General features: G+C 40.8%; 5 protein-coding genes across 6 annotated transcripts in view; 3 read left to right on the top strand and 2 right to left on the bottom strand.

The window, feature by feature from the left end:
• LOC131877022 (uncharacterized) overlaps positions 1 to 240 on the bottom strand; it is a 1808-nt gene extending 1568 nt beyond the window's left edge. The window contains exon 1 of the mRNA XM_059222583.1: positions 38 to 240. The gene's annotated coding sequence lies outside the window, so the exon portion shown is untranslated. The remainder of the gene's footprint in view (positions 1 to 37) is intronic.
• Positions 241 to 1023: 783 nt separating this feature from the next.
• LOC131877027 (uncharacterized) lies at positions 1024 to 2653 on the top strand. Of its 2 annotated transcripts, none has more exons than XM_059222587.1 (5): positions 1024 to 1298; positions 1373 to 1532; positions 1599 to 1830; positions 1903 to 2111; positions 2180 to 2653. In XM_059222587.1, the coding sequence occupies exons 2-5, from the start codon at positions 1431 to 1433 to the stop codon at positions 2375 to 2377; spliced, it is 741 nt and encodes a 246-aa protein (XP_059078570.1). In that variant the 5' UTR covers positions 1024 to 1298; positions 1373 to 1430; the 3' UTR covers positions 2378 to 2653. The 2 variants fall into 2 exon arrangements, with proteins under 2 accessions (XP_059078570.1, XP_059078571.1); XM_059222588.1 differs by having other exon boundaries at positions 1024 to 1293.
• An 11-nt stretch (positions 2654 to 2664) lies between these two features.
• Positions 2665 to 4639, top strand: LOC131877023 (centrosomal protein of 85 kDa-like). Its single transcript, XM_059222584.1, has 5 exons — positions 2665 to 2769; positions 2845 to 3068; positions 3202 to 3482; positions 3549 to 3737; positions 3813 to 4639. Exons 2-5 carry the CDS (start codon positions 2861 to 2863, stop codon positions 4551 to 4553), a joined length of 1419 nt encoding a protein of 472 aa, XP_059078567.1. The 5' UTR covers positions 2665 to 2769; positions 2845 to 2860; the 3' UTR covers positions 4554 to 4639.
• Positions 4640 to 4899: 260 nt separating this feature from the next.
• LOC131877021 (uncharacterized) lies at positions 4900 to 7223 on the top strand (the record flags this gene model as incomplete). Its single annotated transcript, XM_059222582.1, is given in 12 exon segments — positions 4900 to 4987; positions 5048 to 5170; positions 5243 to 5350; positions 5419 to 5595; positions 5656 to 5805; positions 5870 to 6006; positions 6067 to 6132; positions 6200 to 6322; positions 6396 to 6615; positions 6676 to 6804; positions 6866 to 6980; positions 7043 to 7223. Coding segments are annotated over 12 exon segments (1590 nt in total).
• A 1-nt stretch (position 7224) lies between these two features.
• Positions 7225 to 8227, bottom strand: LOC131877029 (transmembrane protein 230-like). The gene is made up of 2 exons (XM_059222592.1): positions 7569 to 8227; positions 7225 to 7490 (listed from the first exon to the last, which is right to left on the bottom strand). Exons 1-2 carry the CDS (start codon positions 7866 to 7868, stop codon positions 7344 to 7346), a joined length of 447 nt encoding a protein of 148 aa, XP_059078575.1. The 5' UTR covers positions 7869 to 8227; the 3' UTR covers positions 7225 to 7343.
• Between the last annotated feature and the right edge of the window lie 1521 nt (positions 8228 to 9748).

Below are 9748 nucleotides of genomic sequence, written 5' to 3' on the forward strand. Positions count from 1 at the left end.
CCTAGCAAAAGAATTATACGCTTCTTCAGCAACTAGCCTCTGGTTGTCAACGGTTGAGTCATTTACTAAATGACTCTGACCCAAACGTACTTTGTAAAGGGCCCTGACAAGAGAAGAGATATGGGATCAGGGTTGGCAATTTCTTTTCCGATCGTTACGGACACCTTTAGTCAGTCTAAGAATGGATTGGAGATAGTTCAAATGCAAAAACAACAGCACTGGATTAAGAATGAAAGAAGGTCCAAACGGTCCAAACAAACAATGAGGTTGGAATGAAGCCTTAAAGAAAATAAGTTGCATTTTTGTCTGAGAGTGACCAAGTTATTTTTTTCTTCTTTTAACAAGTAATGCGTCGATAGGCGAAATATGATATCATTATGAAAATCATTAAGAATCTTATAGCCACCATAAAGATGAATAAGAATTACAAAGCCGTCATTCAATACTATTAAAGATTGCACTCACTTCCAGTGGTAACGCAGAAAAAGGAAATTTCAATCACAGTTCCAATGAATTGTTATTGCAATGAATTACATTTTAATCAATGCAAGCGAGTTGTTGCCGCTAAAAGTTTGAATGACATTTTCATCTTTTAGGCAAAGGAAGTTTTGGTGGATCCATATCAACGTTCTACATATATCAAAGACATGGTTCACATTCTAGATAGAGAAAGGAAAAAATTGTGAAACTGGCCCAACAATGATACATCTATTTGAGTGTAAATGCATTACAACTGCAATCATGGTTAATTGCAATTCCGCTCCATTCAATAGTAATCGATTATGTTTAAACTTCTTACCGGATTTGTGATGGTTTATATTCCAACTCAAAGTAATTAATCAGATCTAGCTGACACGAGTCTAGCACCAACCAATCAATGACAAAACCAATATATAATATGATTCCTTTGGCTCCCTTTTTAAAAATAAAGAATTGCGAAGGAAAAGCGTCAATGCTATTTGTTTTTTGTTTCACTCGTACAAAAATGGACAACAGATTCCCGACCTGAAATGCGTAGAATGTCTTTCTGGAAGCGTACACCATGACCCATTCATGGAGCCTTTTGATTCGAATGATGAATCTACTAGTTGTGTGAATTGACTGGAATGCTTGATCTTCTACGCCTTACTTCTTTCGACTCCAGTTACCTGTAAATCTTTAGCTCATTGCACTATTAATCTCAAGAAGTGAGTTACTTTTAAAGTGTCACCAGGACCACGACTTACTAAACAAAGAGCCCGAATTTGTAAATGAATATCTCCAAAGTCATTCTCTCAATTTGATGAACTAACGGTAAAGTGAGTCCAGTCCGTTTATAACGTTTTCCTCGTTGTCCCAAGTATAAGTTGTTTAAACATCCCGCCGTTTTCAGATTTTTATCTAGGCAATTGAGGTCACCTCAGAAAGCTTCTGAGGCCGTTACAGCCAACATGTCAAGTACTCGAAGTTTGTCAATTGGCACCTACAATGTTCATATGTGGACGGATGAAAACTGTCAAGATAATCTCGAGAGAGTCCAGGACATAATCAAAGTAATTTAAAACGTAACAACGGCAAAGGTTGATTGGGCTGTGCAATAAATCCATTTTTAATTCCAGATCCATGCTCCGGATGTTTTGTGCCTACAGGAGTCTACTAAGCCTGAGCATGATCAATTCAGCCGTAAAATGGAGTTCATGTACCCTCACAGTATTTGGCAGTTCTGCACAGCCATATTCAGCAAGTTCCCACTTGAAAAGACTTTGGAGCGTTTCAAGGATCATTACGTGATAGGAAAGGTGATGGTTCCACATTTGGATACGCCCATCTACATCACTTGCCTACATCTCAGTAAGCCATTCTCCTCCGGCTCCGTCACATTGAGTTTCCCAATCTATCAAATCCCATTGCTTCCAATTTCAGATCACAGGTCAGAACAATTTCGTCTGGCCCAAATCGACCACATTCACAAAACTTGTGAGACATACTTAAAAGATCAGAACCCCCTCATCTGGACCGGCGATTTCAATGCCCTCAGCCGAGATGAATATACTGAGTCTCATTGGGCAGAGCTGTCCGAGACCAGGCGGAAGAATGCTTGGGAATCACCTCATGTAGATGTCACAAACAAGGTATCAGCTTCAATTTGAAACTCTTCCTAGCTTTGGCTTCACTAGCTTCAATCAAGCCTTAATTCCAGATCAAGTCATTGGGATTCCATGATCTTTGGATGAAAGCGGGTGAGCCCAAGCCTGTAGGGACTTGCCGATTTGGCACCCGCATTGATTACGTCTACGCTTCGCCAGGGTGGATGAATCTGTTCCAATTAGTTTCTGTGGATCACGTGGACAGCACGGCTAGTGATCATAGAATGGTGATGGCCAAGTTCACCTTCTAAAGCCGTGAAATCCAATTCCAACCCAATGGACATCAATGCCTTCATTGACTTACTTACTCTTTCCGAGTTCATTACTTACGGCATTTCCGGCATTTCAATGTCTTGAGGGTGACCAAATATCAGTATTGGAATGACTATCGAAATAGTATTGATGATATTATCGACACAAAGCAATTGATTTGTGATGCTGAAGTGTTTTGTAGACTAATTTTCTATAACCCACTAATCTGTTATGATCATGAACTGGCCCAATAAATGATTGTGTTTGATTTTGAATTGTAGTCAAAGACAAATCAGTCACCCTGAGATTGGAATGTCTGAATTCAAAAAAAGAAAGAAACAAGATGTGACGTTCAACAATAATAATAAACCCAAAACTCTGTTTAACATTGGTAAGGAATCTAATCTTATTGAGAACTTGTTTATAACACTATGCCTTCTACAATATGACTTTATATGCCTTTTAGTTTTGGCTCCGCGAAGATGGATACTTGGAAAACACCTCAAATTTCTCGGGTTCGCCCCATAGTGCGTGTTCTCAATTTAGACGGAGCCTCGCCCTACGCACCGTTGGAGGAGGGACCATTGGGCACGCCCAGTCCTTTGGTATTTGAGGGTGGAGATTCCGTCAAACCTGGAGGCATGGAACGCAAAATGGAGCTTCTACAGACACAAGTGCAATCTTTGACACGTAAGAGTCTTTTTTTTTTAAACAATACATAAAGTTACAGTAATTGTAGTAACTAAAAAAATCCGTGTCTCCCAAATTATCATCATAATAACGTAATGACATTAATGTTGGGCCACTATCATTGATCTGCTAGAAATGTTGGAGACACGTTTGGGTCCCTCTGATCCATCGAGTTTGATGGTGGAAAATGAGCGATTATCCCGAGAAAATGCCGACTTGCGAAGAAACATTAGGGAGTCGGATGATCGTTTGACCAAGTTGCAGGAGAGTGTGGTTCAATTGCAAGAGGAATATCAGGATGAATCCGAAGAACTCTTGGCACAAGTCTCAGAGCTCACAACAGCCTGGCAAGACGAGAAGTTGGAACGACTGAAGGTCCAACAAGTGCAAGATAAACTTATTCGAGGGAAACAGGTCAGTTGGCTTCGACACTGATGAAGTGGGCCGGTGAAGAGGTATAATTCTTACTTGATTCATCAGGGTTTGGAGGCGTACTTGAATACCTTGCCGTCCCAAGAGGAACACGATTCACTCAAAGCCACATTGAAGGCTCAAGAGGATTTGTGTCAAACGCTGAAGGGACAGCTGAGCAAGGCGCAAATTGATACGTCGGCTCTTCGCCAATCATTGGCAGGAACTGAAACAACCATATCATCATTAGAGAGTAAAGTAAGTCGGGACTCTTTTTCAGGAAAATCAAACTCGATATCTGTAATGATGAGATATGTTTTGTTTTTTTTTCAGTTGGAAGATAATGAAATATTGGTCAAGAGCCTGCAGCAACAAGTGAGCAAAACTGAAGAACGGCGAAAGTGTGCCACCAATATGGATCAGTCGCGATTTGAAACGGCTCTGGAGGAATTGGACGACTTGAAGTCCGAGAACCTGAACCTCAAGCGATACGTAAAGATTCTCCAAAACCGCCACAAACGCGAGTTGACTAAAGTACAAACATCTCTGACCGAGATGAGCAAGAATTTTGAAGCCAAAACCAAAGAATCCGTCTCACTAGCCGACAAACTTAGGGACGAGACAAAAACTGCGAAGTATTTGCGGGAGTGTCTGACCAACACCAAAGCCAAGGTGATCGCTTTGGAAGCGAAAAGTGGAGCATTGGCTTCGGAACTCGATACAGCCCGATCCCAAGAATCCTATGCCAAAGAGCAGAACCGATTGATCAAAGTGATTCATAGAGAAATCTGTGACTGTGTCAAAGATCTTCGCATTTTGGGCTCCGTCACTAATCAAATTCTAGACGGAGATGATCCCAATGTTTCCATTCTGTTGGGAATCAAAGACTTGGACCAAAGCTCACCTTTGGGAAGCCTGTCTGATTTATCTACAGCTCAATCTGTAGACTTTCTTCGATCACAAATCAAATCATTAAGGGACGTGCGGCGAGAAGTTCAAGAAATCAGAGGGAAAATATCGGATAAATATGCGGAGAATATTGGATCAAACATGACCAGTTGTATTACGCAATAGCAACAACAGTTATCTTTTTTTATATTTACATTCTCTATTTTTGGAATGAACGTGTCTATCTTGAAATATACCCATCTGAATCTCAAGAGAAAGCTTTGTCCTTTTTCCAAGGCCTTTCTTTGCATGACCTAAAAACAAAATTGGGATAAAAAAAAGACCGTTTCACATAATTCATATCGAGCATTTAAAGCTCAGAGCAGATGGTCGTGATGGCAACTCCAGATGTTGCTATGGATCGAATCACTGCCCAAACCAGTGGTTGTCACTCAAAAAAAGCTCAGAGAGAAAAATTTCAATTACTGGAGACCTCTTTCTCTCTTTTAACGGGTTCCGTTTTGCCCTCTAGTTGAGTTGTTTTCACGTCCTCCTAGTCATGTGGTGGAATTCAATTGTCTTCATTCTTGTGGCTCTTCGTTCCTCCAATTCGATTGAAGGTAGTCTTAATCTTACGTGTGATTGATCTGCTTCAAGAAAATTGCAATTCTGTACGGTAGGTTCTGAACTTAACATGGCTCTCCTGGACGAGATGGAGAGGAACCCGTTGTCAAAGAATCCGTTTTTCGCCACCATCATGGGTGGTCAATTCACGGATAATGGCCAAGAAGGTATTGAACCAGGTAATATGGTAGTCTAGCAGGATTCTTCTTGCCAAGGACATTTTCCTGAAGGCTATTCTTGCCTGCCCATAGCTTCGAGTGGATATTTTTGCAAGATGCTTGGCAATTTGGAGTGTTCTGACTTCTCGATGCAATGTGAAGGTCGTGGAGTCATTGACTGCACTGGCCAATGTCCTGGAGGTAAATGTCAAAAACGTGGTCATACCGAACAGTGGGTGTCTTAAAGAATATGTTTTGATGCTTTTCAGATTTATCTGTTCTGGAGGATATGTTCCAAAAACTGGAGAGTGCTGAATTCATGGCAGATTATCCTCTAATGGCAGAAATGATGAACAAGTCGCGGCAAAATCAGGACAAAGATTCTGGCAGTGCTCTCAAGGATGTCCTTGTTAGTTGCGGTTTCACCAAATATCTGGCTTTACTCGGTAATTAGTTGACAAAGAATTAAAACATTTTAGCTTTACAAAAAGCCCTCTTTCACACAGCTTTAAAAGATGGACCTGCGTTTGGGGAGGCTACTAACAGTTCAGTAGCCGCTGTCGATGAAGAGGCTGTTTCCGGGTTTGGGGACTACAGTTATGAAGATTATGAAGATGAGCCAGAGAAATCGGATTACGAGAGTCTTCATACCAACGGTAATGTAAACCATTTGTTCAAACGATAATAAAAAAAAACCATGTAACGAGTGTTTTTCTACAGAGGATCCTGAAGTTGAACCTGAGGCTGAAGCTGAGGGCGAAGCCAAAGCCGAAACCGAAGCCGAAACCGAAACCGATTTTGGAGATACCCTAAATTTGGAAGATGAAGAAACCATCCAATCCAGTCGACAATTGCAGGTAATTTAGATAGACGGAAGTATGGCAAACATTCGAGATCGAACTTCAAAACACTTCAAGGATCAATTATTTGTGGAGGAGGACGGATCGCTTCCAATGTCATCCAGAACTGTGACAGGGAACGAGGTGAGATCTGGATGAATTGAAATGTTTCAGGACCTTCCCTAGACCCTTGATAGCATTTCAAATTCAGATATCGAATCGTAACTCGCCCAAAAGACGCTCAGACGTGTTGGAAGTGGATGAAGCGGGTGGAAAAACACGATCCCGGCTTGGTCGGATGACTCCGCAAACCAGATTATCTCGACATCGAAAAGTAGAAATCGTTAGATCATTTTGATGTTCGCATTTGTTTTTGATTTGTCAGCAGGGAATTATTTTTCTTACAGAAAGATACCGATGAGGATTTTAGCGGAACATTGAAAGAAATGGAAACTTTGGAGAAAGAGCTTCACGAATTTCGTGGTCTCTTGAAGATAGCATTAGACGATATGGTGTCCCCAAACAGAGGACGGGTCAAAAGACATTTAAAATATGAAAACACTCTCCAAGAGATGAGACAAATCTTGACTGGAATTGATTCTCAAGTCCGTCGTTACACCCGATCACGTAAACGTCCCTAAATTCCATGACTAGCTACATCAAGTTCATATCACGTCTTTCTTTCAGTCATGGAGAACGATACTGAAAGAGCCGAACCTGAAGGCGGAGCCAACCAATGCATTGTGAGGAACCTCACGTGCGTCCGTTTCCCGACCATCCAAGAATGCTCAGGCATTGGTGTGGGTGGATGCGTCAGTAAGAATATGATGCATTGACAAAGAGATTTTTTGAAATCCTTGAATATCTTTTGATTCAGCTCGATCCCAAGCCTTGGCCATCTTATTTGCTCCCAGGGTGATAATCGTGATCGTGGCAGTCATCTTGGTCCTCATTGTCGCCATTGGTGGAGTTGCCTACTATCTGTACAAAAGGTACCCTTGCTTGGACTGTAGCTAAATTATCAATGCTTTTCAACCATGTTATGCGATCTTAGAAAGCGAATGAATTTGGTGGAACCTATCGAAATCAATGGCAACACTCGACCAGAAGGAATGAATCACCATTCTACGGACGTGAAGCACAAACTAGTGAAACAAGTTCCATTCAATCACGGCAATGCCGGCGACGTCAACCATGAGCCAGATCAAGAGCGCAATATTCAAACCCATGCTTGAGTGGTGAAAATACACATACAGTCTGTATCAATATATGTTTGCGGTTCAGCCCTTAGCAGAATACAATACTGGATGTGCGTTTAAGTTCTTTGGTGACTTAGCGGAGATGTTTATGGTCTACTAATTGGGAATGTCGTCGAAGGAGTAACCTGGGATTTGAAGGGCAGCCATGACGAAGAGGAAAGTCACATAACTTCCCGGGGTAAAAGCTAAAAATCCCAGAATGGCCAAAGGCCAGAACCTCTCGGAGCGAAAGTCCACTTCCTCCTAGAACGATCAGAGAAGAAACGGGTCAGAGATTACTCAAACGGGATATAGACTTTATGAGTAATCAAAGCGCCCCACCTCGACGCCTTGGTCGTTTTTTCTCATGATAAATTCGATGGCATGGCCGCTTAAACTATGACACAAATCCAAAGTTAAGATGATAAAGGCCACTAAACCACAGAGCAATAGAAAAGCCCCCAATGCCACCGCCTTCCAAGGGATTTCAACAGGGATGTTGGACTCAAATTGGGACGGATCAAAATCGGGATTGGTGGTTTTTCGAGAACGGGCACCAGAGGGCGGAGCAGGCCTGTCCGGGCTCTGCGTATCAATCCCGGGTGATGACCTGGGCCCACCTCTCCGTTGACGAAGATCCATCGATAAAATCGGCCTTGAATGAAGTTTAAATCTTCTTTAAACACATGTCGATCTTGAATACAAGGTTGCTCTCCACAAGTAGACGGATGTTGCGCTGTAAACATTGAAGTCTATAAATGATGCAGATATGACATCGGACCAATGAATAATGTAGAATATGCAGATGTTCAACATAGATTCTAATCACAGTTTTAAGACTCTGGTCTTTATATCACTTGCTAGACTGTTAATGTTAATCCATTAAGTGTCTATTTTGCCTTTGAGTTCCAGTTAAGCCCCCTCTGGCGGCTAGAAATGGTGGTTTATCAAATAAACTTTAGAAAGGGCGAGGCCGAGCGAGTCTCTCTTCGCAGGAGCGAAGGTTTTTTTTATTCTCAGCACCAAACAGGCGGTCCGGGCCAGTCCGACCAACAATAGAATGTTGTGATTCAGTTTAAAGGGTCTAAACTTTGGTTGCTTTAACGGGTGTGATAATTTTCAGTTTTTAGGAAACAGGAAAAGTCAAGATGCAAAACATGGCAAGTATTGGCAACTTTTATGCCATTGTTGCTCCAAAATTGAGCAATATTTGCTTGATTAAGGCGCCGCAATTGGTGGATAAGAGTCTGAACGTTATTTGTACTTGGCCATGGCTTCGGTATTCCGTCTGAAGCTGAGTAAACTTTCAGGGGTAGCCATTAGATGATGAAACTGAAATTTTATCTACGGTTCTACACGTCAAAAGCACACATATTACAAACAACACAAAAATAGAAGAGGCAATGATCAAAAACATTAAAATACCACAGTTGCAACAATCAATCCAAATGAACTGACTAGGTTGTTAGAAAATGGTCCAAAAGGTCCATAGAAGAAGTCAGGTTCAATTAGAACATTTTCATATTGGTTTGATTGCAATATTACCATGACGCTCACTTTTGTCCACATATGCTGATTTGATGCAAGTGCTTATCAATTACTGGACCATGACTTGTTTCTTATATTCTTCCCCAGTATCATTAGAATGAAAGGTTATTATTTGCCTATTTATTACCTTTCAATCTTTATATAATAGCTAAATAAATTTGTTGCCGTTTTTCTATGGTGAAATTAGATCCTAAAAATAAGACAATTAGTTTTTGTTGGGTGCATCATACTTCAAAGTGGGTATAAGTAAGAGCTGCAATAAGTATCTTTACTTATAAAGCTCTATAGTTTTCTAGTTTGAACACTTTTTCCTATTTTCATTTTATTAAAGAATACAATTGAACTAATCCATACTTACATTTACTTATAGATTGGAACTTGGTCCTTCTACATGCACTGAACATTTGAATGAATTTCTTGACTTGCCAACCCATCATGGTAAACAATCTTTTTCCGAAAAGTCTGGGTTTATACAGAAATATGGCTAAATCTTCCTTTTGATTGAGAAGCAACTAGAATAAACCATTTTGATTCCAATTGAAATCATTTTCTGCCTATAGTGTATCAATTTCAATGAATGGCAAATGGATCCAATCAAAGAGCATCTAATACCGTCAAGTTTAGTTCCTTTGTGATCTTTTTTAAAACTTTTCTTCCCTTTGGGCAATTTTTCCGTGAAGTAATGCTAGCAAAATGCTAAAATGCTAGACAAGATTTCATGATGCTTGGACGAGACAAATAATGCTAGTTTCATGCTGAAAACAAGACCAATGCTAATAAAACGATTCCAATGCGCTCTTAGAATAATGCTACTTTTCAAATATTAGCATCGAAAAATGCAACCTAGCAGGCTTATATTAAAATTCAGCTGTAGAATCCTGGCCTCCATTCCACATTGGTTTCTCCCAGACCGCCCGTCGCAATAGCGTTCAAACCACATTCAAACGCCGCTGGTTCGCTACATCCATCCAGCC

Source organism: Tigriopus californicus, chromosome 2 (genome assembly GCF_007210705.1).
Source record: "Tigriopus californicus strain San Diego chromosome 2, Tcal_SD_v2.1, whole genome shotgun sequence".
Taxonomy (NCBI): domain Eukaryota; kingdom Metazoa; phylum Arthropoda; class Copepoda; order Harpacticoida; family Harpacticidae; genus Tigriopus; species Tigriopus californicus.

Bases quoted from the DNA above. Each gene is read 5' to 3' on its own strand.
- LOC131877027 (XM_059222587.1), top strand. From the start codon at position 1,431: ATGTCAAGTACTCGAAGTTTGTCAATTGGCACCTACAATGTTCATATG. The intron at 1,533-1,598 runs GTAATTTAAAAC...TTTTAATTCCAG, and splicing joins GAGTCCAGGACATAATCAAA to ATCCATGCTCCGGATGTTTT. The intron at 1,831-1,902 runs GTAAGCCATTCT...TTCCAATTTCAG, and splicing joins CATCACTTGCCTACATCTCA to ATCACAGGTCAGAACAATTT.
- LOC131877023 (XM_059222584.1), top strand. From the start codon at position 2,861: ATGGATACTTGGAAAACACCTCAAATTTCTCGGGTTCGCCCCATAGTG. The intron at 3,069-3,201 runs GTAAGAGTCTTT...TTGATCTGCTAG, and splicing joins ACAAGTGCAATCTTTGACAC to AAATGTTGGAGACACGTTTG. The intron at 3,483-3,548 runs GTCAGTTGGCTT...TTGATTCATCAG, and splicing joins AACTTATTCGAGGGAAACAG to GGTTTGGAGGCGTACTTGAA.
- LOC131877029 (XM_059222592.1), bottom strand. From the start codon at position 7,868: ATGGATCTTCGTCAACGGAGAGGTGGGCCCAGGTCATCACCCGGGATT. The intron at 7,491-7,568 runs GTGGGGCGCTTT...TGATCGTTCTAG, and splicing joins AAAACGACCAAGGCGTCGAG to GAGGAAGTGGACTTTCGCTC.